The sequence below is a fragment of the Pogona vitticeps genome, chromosome 4, assembly GCF_051106095.1.
Source record: "Pogona vitticeps strain Pit_001003342236 chromosome 4, PviZW2.1, whole genome shotgun sequence".
Classification (NCBI taxonomy): domain Eukaryota; kingdom Metazoa; phylum Chordata; class Lepidosauria; order Squamata; family Agamidae; genus Pogona; species Pogona vitticeps.
The window spans coordinates 74,927,501-74,943,593 of NC_135786.1; the positions used below are offsets into that span (position 1 = coordinate 74,927,501).

At 40.8% G+C, this 16,093-nt stretch overlaps 1 protein-coding gene across 12 annotated transcripts in view; it reads right to left on the reverse strand.

Annotated features, from left to right (window-relative positions):
- Nucleotides 1-16,093, reverse strand: part of DOCK7 (dedicator of cytokinesis 7) — a 157,008-nt gene that overhangs the window by 51,498 nt on the left and 89,417 nt on the right. For 7 of the 12 annotated variants that reach the window (XR_013544958.1, XR_013544959.1, XM_072997728.2 and 4 more), the window contains exons 15-24: nucleotides 15,684-15,801; nucleotides 15,321-15,391; nucleotides 9,025-9,163; nucleotides 7,709-7,810; nucleotides 7,395-7,481; nucleotides 6,713-6,944; nucleotides 6,173-6,337; nucleotides 3,915-4,084; nucleotides 1,688-1,780; nucleotides 361-450 (exon numbers count right to left, since the gene is read on the reverse strand). Coding sequence is in view for 10 of the 12 variants with exons in the window: in XM_072997728.2 (XP_072853829.1) it covers nucleotides 361-450; nucleotides 1,688-1,780; nucleotides 3,915-4,084; nucleotides 6,173-6,337; nucleotides 6,713-6,944; nucleotides 7,395-7,481; nucleotides 7,709-7,810; nucleotides 9,025-9,163; nucleotides 15,321-15,391; nucleotides 15,684-15,801 (1,267 nt within the window). In the remaining 2 variants the exon portion in view is untranslated. The remainder of the gene's footprint in view (nucleotides 1-360; nucleotides 451-1,687; nucleotides 1,781-3,914; nucleotides 4,085-6,172; nucleotides 6,338-6,712; nucleotides 6,945-7,394; nucleotides 7,482-7,708; nucleotides 7,811-9,024; nucleotides 9,164-15,320; nucleotides 15,392-15,683; nucleotides 15,802-16,093) is intronic. The other 5 variants (XM_078392936.1, XM_078392935.1, XM_078392938.1 and 2 more) reach the window with 2 other exon arrangements.

Consider the following 16,093-nt stretch of genomic DNA (forward strand, 5'->3'; position numbering starts at 1 on the left):
AATTTTCTTCTAGCTCTTCCTGATCACTCAAAACTGGCTCAAAACTCACACTAGGCAGAGAGAAAAATGTAAGTGGAAGTTACATCTGTACTGCACTGCTCACACCTCTTGTGCATTTGCTTAATCCTTGCAGTGCTCTTAAGTTGCTGTACAAAATGGACTTTCAGATCAGTAAATGTTGTAGTTCATGTCTACGCTAGTTTACTTATAGTCCTGGTATATAAGAACTGGGTAATCAGAGCTCTTCTTGACTCATTGTTCTCAATATCAGGATACAAACCCAGAACATACCAATGGCTGAATGGTTCATAATCTCCTTGCCCTGTCACACAGTATCAAGTTGTCTTCACTAAAATCTACCTTTTTAGTTGGTAATCGTCCTGTTAATGTTTGTAAGAAACTTGACGTCTCTGTGTGCGAAGACATACGATTACAACTTCGATCTGTAGCCTACAGGAGTGGAAATGGATGAATGATGATAGCACATTAACATTTCCTGTGGATGACATTTGCAACTCAGGGACAATGCACATCAAAAAGCAAGAGAGATGTCTAGGTCTCAAACCCTTGGTCATATGCAGATCTTGTTGAAACATATTTTTAAAAAACACTGATTATTGCTGATTTTTTCATTAGCAAACATTTAGAAGTATTTATTAAAATTTGCCAGACTTGGACTCTAAACTTTTAAGATGGGGTTACTTTAAAAATCAGTGCAATGGATTATTAAAAAGGTATAAAGGCATGTTGCAAAGGCATGAAGCTGGTTTGTAGCAATGTTTTATTCCACTGACATACACATATCCTTTTATAATTCCAGCATCATTCCTCCCAGCCAAAAGAAAAGTGGGGATATATCCCCCAAGTATAATCCAGTACCAATGGTAATTGCACAGAATCTATAAAATAAACTAAAATAATTTTTTCTGAAGTTTATCTTAAGCATCAATAGTTTGGGTTTTCACCATTGTTTTTTAAAGAGAATGCCAGGAAGTATACCCAGTAATGAATAAATAAATAATCATGCACTGTTAGGAAGCAAGCAACCAAGGTGGAAGTGTCAAGGCACTACAAATCCATATCTGGCAACACAGGTGTGGTTTATGACACATTCTTCAGCATCCGGTAAGACCAGAATATCTAATATAGACAATGACTCAACCATTCATATGACAAAAGGAAGGTGGATGACTAAGGAAGAAAAATGTGTTATGGAAGTGGTAAAAATGATTAGTGATGTTTCAGAATAACAGATAAGAACACGTATGGGTTGGGTGCATATTTAGTCATATCCAGGAGTTCAGCTACTGAAACGATGGGAACGTATGACTAAGCAGGACCCAACTGACAGATTATACAGGGACCTGTAGTACATGTCACCAGTAGGGATATGCTCCACATAAAGGTACACAACATTTGGAAAGGAGGATTATGAAGAAATAAAGATGAAAAAAAGTCATTATATACAAGGTGGGAACAAAAAGTGTTAGCAACTGGCCGGTTTTCATGCAGCATACTGGAGAGGAGGGAAAATAAAGAAGAATGAGGTCCCTCAGAATCAGATAAAAACAGACTTAGGATATCAAAGTGCAAACTTAAGAGGACAAGATGTTCTATAATGTGGTACTGGCCAAAGTGACAAGGGGGAAAAAGGGGGGGGGGTTGAAAGCTCTAACGTAGACACCACCTGTGTAGTCTCTGCACTTGGACTGGGGTTGGATCCCCATGGGGCGGCTTTTGGAGCACCAGTGTTTACCCAGGAATTGGAGCGATCCAAGCCCTGGGCATATAACAGAAAGCAGTAGGGAAAGGAAAGAAATGTTACATGTTGCATGCCACACAGTATAGGAAACACAGGGAAATTAATTATTACATCAAAGAAATCCAGTGTACTAAGCACAAAGTCATCTTCAATTAGTACTGTTAAAAAAAATCTACATTTAGTCTAAACAGTTATTTCTACTATTTCCCCATCACATACATGCTAAAAGGTCACTTGTTCCCATGGTGCATGTATATATATATGTAAATGACCCAAACTTAACGACATTTCTGATTCATTTTCATTTAATACATTTGTACGCTGCCTTTCAATATTGTATATATTTATACTGCTATAAATGAGCTAAGTCTAAGGAAAGTTAGTCACACAAGTTTTCCACTGAAAACAATGGTACTTAACTCAGCTGTAGTGTTTTATCCACTTCAATGGGATGTTAGCACAATTGCCTTCCTTGGGCAACTAATTATACCTTAGAGTAGTGGTTGCCAACCTTGGGTCCCCAGATATTTTTGGAGTAAAACTCCCAGAAACCTACACCACTAGCTGTGCTGGCCAGGATTTCTGGGAGCTGTAGTCTATCTTGGAATCCAAGGTTGGGAACCACTGCCCTAGATAAATTATTATATAACTGTGTGTCTTCTTATGTTCTTAATCACCACTTTACTGTAATAAAAGGCTCACACAAATTGCTGGTAATCTTCTGCCCAAGAGCAGAAACCACTTCATATCTCCACAGAGATGCACCCAAACTGTCATTTTATTTTCAATTTCCCATGGACGCCTATGCCCCCATAAATAACTACATTCCTCTCTTGGCATTTTAGTGTTGAACCAAAGGGCTCTGAAGCACACACTGCTTGTTAAATAACAAATAAATGGCCCAGGCTTTTGAAGGGAAATGTATAAACACAAAGGAAAAGTGAATACACTTGTAGGAGTTGAGAAAATGATAGTAAAATAAACTTCAGCAATGGAAAAGCAGAGTCAGTCTTCAAAGTTCAAATTCATCAAGAGTCACTTTGCAGATGCTGTTTGATTGGTCTTCTGTACCACATCTTTTATAAACATGCCATGGAGACAATGACACCATTTATATATTGCTAAAAGAACTGCCTCCACCAAACTGGGGCCAATTCCTTCTTTCCTTTATAGGTTTCATTCAGTAGTTCACCCTACTTGGTAGGATCTGACCAAGATTTTTGGGCAAATGGGCTGCCAAAGTGTGGGAGGCTGAAAGGAAACTATAAGATCTACTGAGACTTCCACTCACTCAATCCACCCTTTTTTTTTCTCAAACAGAAATGGACTTCAGTGGTAAAGCAAAGAGTCTCAGAATCTACTTTTGGTAGCTGAGATAATTATACCTTAATCTGAAATTGAACATTGTCACTACATGGGTATAGTCAACATTTTACAGTAGCTATGCTGTGCAGTAACATTACCCTTTCCTGCTTATTAAAAAGCAAAATATATTTCTGTAAGAAAGATCCTATCCATTTTTATTGCCAAATTACTCTGGTCAGGTTGCTCACATAAAATGTTCCATATCCTAGGTAAATTCCATGCACATGTCATTCCCTAAGGCATTTCACAAAAAGGCCATAGCGGTTTAATTAAGCAAGACTATCAAGTGGATACTTAAGTATTCCTACCTCTCCTAATCAAAGCTTTAAACGTTAAAAAGAACATCTGTCCATTTCTAGAGTTTTTTAAATCAATAATTATTAAATACCTTGGTCCGTCCATCTTGCCCTATTATACAAACAATTTGATGACTTAAAAGTAGTGTTTTCCTTGGATTTTTCATATAACTGGATGTAAAATGGTTTTAAAGTGACTCATAAAATAATTTGGGGCTGGAAGAAGGAATTAAAGGTCGGATTTAAATAGCTTCCTCTTTTGTCTACATTGTCATTGAGTTGGTGGGCACCTAGAAATGAAGTGTGCTTACAACCAAGGATCCCCCTCAAGTCCTCTGCTCTCATACCAATAAGAACATCACGACACGTAGTGGACTGCTGTGCCTATTTGTAGGGCACAGTACAACTTGCAGCTCAATGGAGAGCCTTATTTAGTTCTTATTAATTAAAATGAGAATTATGCCATTAGTCACAATTAAGCATAACCTTACCTTACTCCCAATGATTGACCGTACTTCATCATCAGGTGAAGTTGGTGTCCCAGATATATCTGGGTTGCTGTTACTAAGACTCCTGGAGCGATTTAAATTTAAGCTTGCTGGTCTGACAGCTGAACGAGCCATGGTCGCATAATGAACTGATCCTCCCAAACCACCAGGACCTAAAAAAATAAAGCAGTTGATATAAATCAATACTTAGTGTACAGGCTGAAATCCTGTTGAAACTGGCATGACTTAAAGTTATATCTGTGGAAGCCTGCCAGGCCTTATGCCCCGGTAACCAGTACTGCACAATCATCGTGGCTACAACTGATTACAGTGGTGCCTCGCTTAGCGAGCGCACGGTAGAATGACGAATCCTCATAGCGAGGACGTTTTCGCGATTGCTAATGCGATTGCCTCTATGGCCGAAAATCGCATAGCGAAGGTCGGTAAGCAGTTCGCTTACCGACCTTCGCTTTGCGACACGCGGATCAGCTGTTCGGCGGCTCCAAAATGGCTGCCGGAAGCCCCGAAATGGCCGCGCGCAGCGTTTTCGCGCCCTCGCTAAGCAAGGGGAGGGTGCAAAAATGGCTGCCGGCCATAGGGAAGCATCGCTTCCCTATGGAAAATGGTAAGGGTAAGCTGTTCTTGCAACCTGAGACTTATATCCTTTGCATCTACTGGACTGCTGCTGGCCTCTGCTTCAGCTGTTCCCTCTGGGTGATTATTTCTCCTGTTAGCAGGTCCTGCTGAGTTGGAACTTGTTCCGCCCCAGTGTACTGCTGTGCCTTTCTTGGCTTCACTTTAGGTTTAACAACTTCTGGATTTGCTTCTATTAATCTTTGGCATCTTCTTCATTCTCTGGGTTATCTACTTCCCAGTGTTCCACTTCTTCCAAAATCTCCTTATCCACTGATACTTCAGGCAGTGAAAACCGACTACTAAAAGCCATTTTCCTTAGGGAAGCATCGCTTCCCTATGGCCGGCAAGTTTAATGCGTTTCAATGGTTTTTTTCGTTTCATTGAGCGATGTTTCCCATAGCGAGGGTTAATCCGGAACAGATTAACATTGCTATGCGGGGCACCACTGTATATAGTTTGTGGCCTTGGGGTTCAGGATAGCATGATTCACATCACAGTTGTGCGATCAGTCACATGATTCACATTGGGACTGTTTATTTATTTTATTTTAAATATTTATATCCTTTCTTTTACCTAAAAAGGATTCAAGGCAGCTTACAATATTAAAAAATATACAATATTTAAAATCTTTAAAAAATTACAATATTTTAAAAAAGAATTATACAAATATAATATTGGAAATAGTAAATAAAAATGCAATAAAACACATTGAAAAGCAACAAAAGTATGAACAATCCTATTTAAACAACAACAACCCACTTAGCCAGTCACAAAGACAAATGCTTTTGCCTGCCTGCACAAGGACAACAAAGGTGCGGCCCAGCCTGGCCTCCCATGTCCCCACCAAAATGCCCCTTTGAGGGTAGTAGGCCTGAGAGAAAGGCCTCTCTGTTGATCTTCAAAACCAGGCAGGTTAATAAAGGGAGATGTGGTCTTTGAGACAGCTTGAACCCAAGCCATTTAGGGCTTTATAGGTCAAAACCAGCATTTCAATTTCTGCCTGGAAACAGATTGTCAGCCAGCGGAACTGCTGTAACAGGGGGATTATGTGATCCCTGCAACCAGCAACAGGATTTCAGCCAATATATGTAACCTACACCGGTAATATCACTACTTACATGCTGAACACTAATCATTGCTACATTGCCCTCTGTGACAACTGGCAGATCCTCGTTTTCACTATCAAACTCTGTAAGTAATCACATGTTGGTCTCTGAGAGGAAGCACTTCCATTTAATAGTTAATTTTTATAAGAACAGCTACTGAAACTCCAGCTGGACTTAACTCAGCAGTGAAGGAAAGGCCACATTCATATGATGTTGGATTCAATAAATCACAAGTGAGAATCAGATTATCCCACCCTTTCTACTGGAGGCCCCTCTACGTATATCATGAAAGTCTACTCCTGTACATAGAGGGACCCTATAGGAGGTCTGCATCACATGAGGAACTGGTGGAGGAAGGGAAAATCAGCATAGCACCTAAACCATGGTCATGTGCAACCTTCTCATAAACTGTCTTACATGTTCTGTGGCTAAAACCAAGCTCAGGGGCTGAGCCTCGATGAATTACAATTCAATTCACCCCTACAATCCCAGTCTTTCCATTTTAAAAGCATAACATACCAGGTGATGGTGAATTGGAAGAGGTATTCGGTAAGCGAAAGACATAATAAATATATGAAGTAAGAAGATTATTTCTGCCATGCTGGTCTTGGTTCCCATCTAAGTTTTTGTGCAGTCTGTTTACAATGGAAGCCATGGCTTCAAATGATGCTTGACCAAGATTGACTAAAAAGAAACAAAGCAGTTTACCATCAAGCTATTATAAATATTGAGAACCTCATTATAAAAGGAGCTAATTCCAAAGATAGATAATACAGTTGCTTAAAAAGACAAAAATCTATGAAATAATATTATCTATAAAATGGCTCAAATCTGTGAAATCTGATTTTCAGCAAATACAGTAAATTGCTTGAATGATTTGCAGTTCTAGGAATTTGAGCAGGGGTTTCAAATCTACTGCGATCTCCAAAGATATTCATGAATAATGAAAAGGTACACAATCTGAACATAATTTTGACATTCTAAAATGTAACTGAATGACAGAAGGCTGATATGAAGGTCCATTTAGAATTCAAAAAAACCAAACCTAGATAAAATTACCTATTTGGCCTGCAATAATAGGAGGTCTCACAACCAAAAGGATCAGTTTGTCAAGCAGGAGATGGAGAAATCGCACCACAGGCTCCAGCTGAGATGAATTCAAAGCTGAAATGCTGCCTTTTAATTCATTTTCCAAGTTGTTTTCCATTATCCTCATGTCACCTATCCGCACAGGGAACATATGTTCATCCAGTGCATGCACAAGAGCGAAGAACTTGTCAAGATAAGGATCCTGCATATTCAAACAATGAAATAATACATACTAAGATATGGGTTGTTGGTTTTTTTAAAAATCTCTATTCAGTAATGTAAAATATCCTTGAATTAAAGAATAAAACAAAATACACACATACATATATTGATATTAGGGTGGGCAACTCATGACCTGTAGGATGCATATCATACCTGAAAGCCATTTTGTAAAATCCCCCTCCTTCCCCCAAAATGTGCAAAATCCTGTGGCAGTGTGCACTGATGAATATCAGCAGCAAACTGGAAGATATTATTCAAAACAAGTATCTCCTACTTGCAGCAAATGCTGGAGAGTGGCTTGCCACCCCCACCCACCCCCAGATTCAATTGAGCTGCCCACCACTGATCAACAGGGTGTAGGAAAAATGTCATCATCGCCCATTGTCATGGCTGCCTCTTCCATATTAGAGGGACCATTACGAATACATACCTGTGTATGAACGGTTGACACAGCAACTATTTCTACATTGAAAACTCCCTTATGGTTATCTACCCATTTCATTCCTGGCAGGGGCACCTGATAAAAAGGTAATAAATAATAAAATCAGTTTTGAGTCTTATAACAGTAACAACACAGAAAGTAGTTATACTTTCGGCCAAAAACGTCATTCCAGTCAACATTGCTTGTAGAAAATAAGAACATATTTCAATGTCCGCTACCCAAAAAAAATGCAGCTAGGGTATTCCAGACATTCACAGCTTAAATTGTCTTGCTGAGTCACATTAATATAAGGAATAACTGACCTCTGGTGAGAGCACTGAATAAGCCTGTGGTGGCTTTTCCAGGGAAACAGGGAGGCAGAACTGACCAGTCTTCAATCGTCCATTCTGGAGCATTGGTATCCACTAACATGGGAAGAGAAGGAGGAATAATTCATTTGTACACATCAGCTACCCAAGACCTCTCCAATGCTTTATCCCATGCTTAAAAACAGAAAAAGAAAAACTGGAGCTGTAGGACTGGGACTCAGCACTTATAAGATGCCAAAGAACATGGGCTCAAGGGCACATGAACTTTGTACTGATCACAGAATATTTGCTGATCGGTCCCCCACGCTTTGTTTGTGTGTCCACTATATTTATATTCCACCTTTTCTGCAATTAGCTCAACACAGTGTACAAGACTTCCCTCCCCCTGACCAACCTGTATGAACACATTGAACCTAAAAATAAATGAACCAAAGTCACCTAGTGAGTTTTATGGCTTAGTGGAAACTAGAATCTGTACGTCCCGAGTCATGGTTTGGCACTCCAGTCACCACACCTCTACCAAATCACAACCAGATATGTGTCTGCCTGCCTGCCCGCCTGTCTTTCTTTCTTTTTGAGACAGAGAGGTCACCAAGCACCAAAAATTGGAAACCATGAAAATGGAAGCAAGCTGCAAGCTAATGTTGAAACAGAAAGGTTCATTTTAGTACGTATTACATAGATTTGGCCTGTTGCCAATCTGCACAATGCTCTATGGATAAAATTGCCCTGATGCACTTTGACGTAGGATAATACAGTTGATCCAGCTCTGGAGGATGCAGTTTGTCCAGCAATACAAGTGCTTTTCCTTTTGTACAGCCCAAGGATGTGGACAGAATCTTTGGAAAAGTATCAGTTACTATACAGTATCTGTGTGATGCAAATGCAGGAAAGAAAATTGTTTTATATTGTGAATGACTGATTAAGGGTATCACCTGTTCCTATGACCATGCGGCCTTTCCCTGATTTTTCCGTATCAGCTGTTCCTGCCTCCAAGAAGCAGCCAGATTGGTTGGGGATGACAACAGATAAGAATAATATAATTTCCATTTATGAAGTACTATAATGCCTGACTAATTTCAATACTGTCACATAATGCTAACAGTCCAAAGGTATCAAAGAGTTGAATTTGATGCAACTTGTAGCATTAGTCCAACGGCTTCTACAAAAATGACTGGCACACTGAAGTGAAAGAAACCCAAGAAAAATCAATTGATCACTGCCTCCCCACCCCTCTTTCCCGCAGGTCAAAACTGAGTCAGCAGATGGGACAACGAAAGGACAAAGGCTTGAAAGCTGTCAGTTTTTACCGTGTATCCGACAGGAGTCTCAAGAGGAGTGTTTTGCTTCTGTTGGCAACTGACATGATAAAATGTAAAAAGCAGGTGGTGATGGTCCGTTAACGTTGCAGGGAGTTTGATCTTAATCTCTTCATGAAAATCGGGAGACCTGTTTTGAGATAAAAACGGCTTTCTTTATAAATATAAAACTTGCCCAGTGAAGATAACTCTGTTGAGTTTGCTGTTTTTCCAGAGCTCTGTCATTATTCTATATTTGCTAAAGACAAATGTCTCAGTGCAGAAAATTTTTAAAAACTGCAACAGAAGTCTTCAAGGAATGAATAATGTACTCTTTCCCAGCGTCCTCTGCATCTTTGTCAATATCTCTGTCTCTGCTTGCCTCACTGAAATAGAGACCTACAAGACCTTCAGATGAACTCGACAACACCATGTTTTCATGTTTCATATTACTTGTCATTATTTATTCCTTTATTGTCATTTTATTCTGAGGCTTCTCTAAGGAGCTAGCTTCTTCTCAGGTGGAAGGACTGTGAAAATCCACAGCACCCTGAAATTCTGTGCTGACACCTGGAAATCCAAATTAGATATTCGGCTTGTGTAATATAACAAGAAAAAACAGACACAGGGGATCTATAATATTTTTATGCCCTCATATATGATACCACAAGAGACAGCAAAGAAGCTTTTCCTGTTTGGTCCAAATCGAATTCCAATCTGGGAAGGCTGCTGTGGCCACATTCTGGCCGTAGGTGAGACTAAGGTCAAGAGGAAAAGCTAAGGGCAGAGAGGAGGAAGCTAGCCAATGAATGAAGAAAGGGGCTATACCCCTGAAAATCGACAGTGAAATAAATGTTTTACTCTTAAAAGTACTATGATTCTTTTCTTTCTTTTTCATTATAATTGCTGAAACAGACTAACACAACTCCCTCCTGGAAAACTTACTGATGTGGACATTTCCTACTACAGTGGTGCCTTGACTTACGACCATAATCTGTTCCAGAAGATGGATGTAACTCGAAATGGCTGTAAGTCGAAGCACCATTTCCCATAGGAATGCATTGGAATGCAATTAATCCATCTGGCCGAAGAAAAAAAATCACAAAAAAATCACTGCAAGACTCACTGGAAACACAATTAATCTCTTCCGGACGAAGGGGGGAAAGAAAAGAAAAGCAACCAAGCACGCAAGACCCATTGGAAATACACAGAGAAAAAACAGAGCAGATTGGAAATGCACAGAGAACAAAGGGGGCAGGTCAGAAATGCAAAGAAAACAAAGGGAAAAGCAAAGGAAGCATGCAGGACCCATCAGAAATGGGGAAAAAACACCAAAAAGCAACCAAACTCCCCAAGACCCATTGGAAATGGGGGGAGCCAAAAACAAACAACCCCTCAAGACCCATCGGGAATGGGGGGAAATCCCCCAAAAAGCAACCAAATCCCCCAAGGCCCATCAGAAATGGAGGGAAAGCCAAAAAACAAACCCCTCAAGACCCATCGGAAATTTGGAAACACCCCCAAAAAGCAACCAAACCCCCAAGACCCATCGGAAATGGGGGGAAGCCAAAAAACAAACAAACCCCCCAAGAACCATCAGAAATGGGAGGAAAACCCAAAAAGCAACCAAACCCCCCAAGACCCATTGGAAATGGGAGAGGAACCAAAAAACTAACAACCCCCCAAGACCCATCACAGCACAGTAACATAACCCCACAGCCCAAAACCACGCTACAAAAACACCCAAAACAGTTTTTAAAAAGCAGAAAACAGCACCTTACCTTACCAGGCAGCCCGAAGCCTCCCTGCAAACACACACATGCTCACTCAGAAGCAGAAGCAAAGCAATCCCAATTCTCCTCTGATGCACGCTCTCTAACTGCTGAGGCGAAAGAGCTACAAAGAAGCAGCCTCGTCACCACCTACAGTTAGAAATTTCAATTTCCCACATTTTTTTCCTGCCTTTTTCTGTTTGTAAGTGGAAGCTCCGGTTGCAAGTAGAAGCCAAATTTTGCGGCCGGAGCTGGTCATAACTCAAAATGGTCATAAGTCGAGGCAACACTGTATATATGCAAAGCATAACTAGGTTTTATACACAGAAAGAAGTCCAAGTGCCACAGCTCTCAGGGATACAAAGCATAGCTCAATTCCATGCAACAGTTTTCTGGCTGCAAGTTACACTTCAGTCCTATTCAATAGCTTTCTTGCCTTTGAGTAACTGTTTTTCTTTTATGTTTGATTAGGGACAGTAACAAGGACATCTCTCCAGGTGAGCAGTCCCCACTTGTTGCTATAAGAGATTCTAGGGCAAAAGGAAGTTGTCTGTGTCTCTTGTAGCTGCATATTGTAAACCTGAGCTATGTTGTTTTATTAGTTTGGTATCTGAGTACAAGTTTTGTAGGCTGAAGGATGGCTTCAATTCTTATCTTCAAAGGATCTCAAGTCTACTATTTTCCATCATAGGCCATAGGACATTTTAAAAAGTCATGTGTAATCAACAAAACACAACCAATCAATAAATCAATCAATAAAGCAAGCAGCAAATCCACAAAGGTGCAAACATCTTGACTACAGTGCAGACGAGAGCTTAATCCGCCATGCTTCATACCAGAAACACTATCCTTTTAATGTATCCTGGCTAAACATTCTCTTGAGTGCTAAACAGCCAAGGTGCCTTAAAGACATAAAAATAAAAACAAATGTGCAAACACGTAAATTTATGCCCACCTTAGAGGGGCTTCAAGTCCACTCAGAGAACAACACAGATGTGTAGACAATTTTTTGCCCACCTGTCCAGCTCCACATCCCAGAGGACAGCTGGTTTGTCCATTTCACATGACACATGAGAAATATCTGGAGCACCTCCAATACAAAGCACAACTGCAAGCTCAAGAGGAAGTCTGGAAATAGTTTGTGATGAATAATGCATTTGGCAGAAGCACCAGAAAACACACTGGTACCTCTGCCAAAATGGATTATCTCCAACTTTCTTCACATTCTAGGAAGGGCTGTAATTAATGTTCCCTCTAATTTTCAGGGCTCCAACCCTTGTGTGTGAGACTCCTCCCCCCCCCTGCACGGGGTTCCACTACGACTGGAACCAAAGGGGCTGGGAACACTTGTGGGTGTGCAGAGAAGGAGGAACATTATGTGGAGGCAGGAGCAGCATTGCACGCTCACACAGGTGTGCAGTTTAGAGGGAACCTTGAGAGTAATATATTGTCCCGCAGTAGGCTGCGTCCTACTTTGCCTGGTTGGCAAAACCATGGCTCCCAAATATAGCCAGAATTTAGCAGTTTGCCAGGATACATGGAATACCACAGCCCCAAAGCTGTGTAAAATTCAAAGTCAAGAGTTCAACAAAACTCTGAAAAGGCCAAATGACATTTTAAATGGGATTTGGACACTTTAAACCTTAATAGGATTTGGGTACTTTGGCATCAGTCTTAAACTACTTTGTCCTTGCACTGGGCTAATTCCTATAACAAATGAAGATCAAGACTTACTGAAACAGTTTCAGGGGGAAAAACCAAATGTAAACAAATAAAACCCCCAGAAGAAAACGGACAAAAAACCCCTCCCTTCTCAAATCAATTAAGTCAAAGTCAAGACCCCGAAATACAAGGTCTTTTTTTCAGCTGAACATGGGATCACGTAATGTTAATTATGATCCATTTTTACAAGTTGAAATAAGATGCACCACAGAGCTCTTCCGAAATATAAAATCATTTCAGTTCTAACTAGATCATCACAACAAGCAATTGTTGCAAATCCCACTACACAGTTAGGCAAAAGGCACAACTTCTAGCAGCAAATTGCTCTAAGTTTAGAAATCTCAGTGTGACTCAATATGTAAGAGATAGTGCCCATGGAGATTTCTTAATTGATGGCAATCCGATGCTAAAAATTATGTCTTCTGGGCAACTCCACAACAAGACTTTGGCTACTACATTTAAGATAACACAAGTTAAGCACCTATCTCAATGCAGACATTTTGATCACATTAAGTCTGGCCTCTTTTACTCTGGAGTCCAATAGTTCATACTCAGCAACCCTACATTTTTTGATTCTTTAAATCATATTATACATGCAACATCATATCCTTATTCAGATAAGTATACTGAATTCTGCATATTAGCATGTTATCTTCCTTATGCACAAGTGACAAGCTGCCAATGAGCCACATGTGGCCTCCCTGGTCCAATTCCCTGGCTCTATCATCCTCCAGTTGCCAAATGTCAACTGTGAGTAGCAATCAATCAATCAATTAATCAATCAATCAATCAATCAATCAATCTTGGAGCCTGGATGCCCAGGTTTCAGCAGTGGCCAAGTGTGCCTTTGAACAGTTAAAACTAGTGCGCCAGCTCCTGGAGAAGTCTGATCTGGCCATGGTGACACGTATGCCTTAGTTACATCTTGGCCAGATTACTGTAACATACTCTGCCTGGGTCTGCCTATGGAAAATGTCCAGAAACTCCAGTGGATCCAAAATGCCACAGCTAGATTGCTAACTGGGGCTGGTTACATATAGCCCCTTGTAACAGCAGCTCCACTGCTGATCCGTTTCCAGGCACAATTCAAAGTGTCAGTCTTATCCTATAAAGCAGAGGTCATCAACCCCCAGTCCGTGGCCTGAGCAGGACCAGGCTCCGGAGACAGACCTCCCACCCCGCACACACTCCCCTCCCCACAGCTGCTTTGCGCACATGCGCATGTGCCAGTGCCAGCGTAAGCGCTCCCCCATGCCTTCGTGCATGTGCCTGAGCACCTGCGTGGGCGTGCAGGCACTCCTGTACATGTACGAAGGGGTGGGGGGCACTCACACTGGTGCTGGCAGGCAGGTGCTCCCCCACTGCTTCACACATGTGCCCGAGAGCGCACGTGCGCCTGCGTGAGCGGTGCCCCACCTTCCTCAGAGGCTCAGCTGGTCTGAGGTCCCCAAAAATTTGGGGACCGCTGCTATAAAGCCCTAAACCTATAAAGCCCTAAACAGCTTTGGTCCAAGCTATCTAAAAGACCACATCTCCCTTTATGATAATCATGGAAGGCCTTTCTCTCAGTTAATTTCCCTCACAGGTGCGTTTGGTGGGGACACAGGAGAGGGCCTTCTCTGTCGCTGCTCCCAGACTCTGGAACTCCCTCCCACGAGAAACTAAGTTGGTCCCATCTTTGCTGTCCTTCTGCAGGCAAGCAAAGACCTTTCTCTTCAAGCAGGCTTTTCCTTAATGACTTGCATTTTGAGAAGGTTTTTAAAAAACGGATTGTTGTGCTCTGTTGTTTTAAATGACTTTCAATCTTGACTTTACCATTTTTAATATAATATCCATTTAATTCTTTTAAAATATTTGTATACTTATCGTTTTTAGCTTTTAAATACTATTTTAATGATGTAAGCCACCTTGGGCCCTTTTAAGGAGAAAGGCGGGAATTGATTATTTTGAATCAATCAATAAAAATATAAAATTGTAAAAACAAAAATCAAAACATGGAGCGTTGTCCTGGTAAACAGGATATGAAAGAGACAGAAAGGGTTTAACTTGCCTTCTGAGGAAGAGAGGAGTAAATTTATTATGTTTCTTCCCCTTTCACACAGAACCCAAAAACCTTGCATTATCCCATGAAACTAAAACATATGTGGCTCGCTGGCTTTTAAAAAGCAGAATCAGATGCCTAGAAACCTCATGGCATAGTAGTTAAACTGCAGTCAAAACTCTGCTCACAACCTGCATTCAATCCCACTGTATTCAGATAACCATCTCAAAGTTGACCCCATCCTTCTGGGGTCATTAAACTGAGTACCCAGCTCAAGGGGGGGGGGGCAATGTGTACCAAACATAAGTTTTTAAAAATGTAAACTGTCCAGAGAGTGCTTTAAGCACTATGGGGTAGTATATAAAAACACAATATGCTTTTGTGAAAGTCTAGTTCTATTTTCAGACCAGCTGCATTCTTCTTATGTACCTTGTTTCAAAAGAAAAATTCCATTTTGTGTATGTGCATGCTTCATCACAGCACTACCAAAATCATGCCACATAAAGTCCACTACAGTGTCCATGTGCTTTGATACATCATTCCTAAAAACTGGTAAACAAGCAGACATGGCAAATCCCAAATTCTGTATCAGATACAGTGTGATCATCGAAAAGTGCAGTCTGTCCAATTCATATACTGCAGTTTTGTGATCCTGACACCTCAACAGACTATAGTGGCTGAGCAGAGGCCGCCACCGTTACCTTACTCCTAATTCCATAGCGTGACATACATGTAACTAAGCAGTTGATTTTAATGCACCTTTTGCATTTTACCTGTTATGATAAACAACAGCTGTGTACGCCTCTTTCGAAAACTCAGCACAGCTTGATTTACCAAAGATTACCTGAAACAAGAACCAAAATGAGACATTTTGAAAAAAAGTATCCTGTACTCACTGGAAATTAAGCTAAGAACTGTATCAAACTGTTCAGACATATAGAATATCAGGGCTTCTATTTATGCAGTGTACTCTGCATTACTATTATGCAGTTTAAATGGAAGATTGAAGGGGGGGGGAGAAACCATACATAGACCCACCTTTGCCTTAAAAAAAACAATTGCTATTTTTGTGAGAAACATTTGGACCCTCGCAGCACCCAGACCAAAAGAGAACAAAAGAGATATGTCATCCATACCGGCATTGCATTACTTGGATCTTCTCCAAACATAAACTGGACTTTTACAGTGATGTTCCGAGCAGAACCTTGACGGTTGGCAAAGTTGAGGCTTTGAGGATAGACATGTAGTAGATTTCTGCAGAATAAATGAAGAATAGAAAATATTACATGACAACATATGCACACCTAAGGGGGATATACAGTGGTGCCCCGCTTGACGATTACCTCGTTAGACGAGGAAATCGCTTAACGATGAGTATTTTGCGATCGCTATAGTGATCACAAAATGAGTTTTTAATAGGAAAAAATCGATTGACGATGATCGGTTCCCTCCTTCGGGAACCGATTTTTCGCTTTACGACAATCAAAACAGCTGATCGTTCAGGTTTCAAAATGGCCACCCGCTTTCAAAATGGCTCCCCACTGTG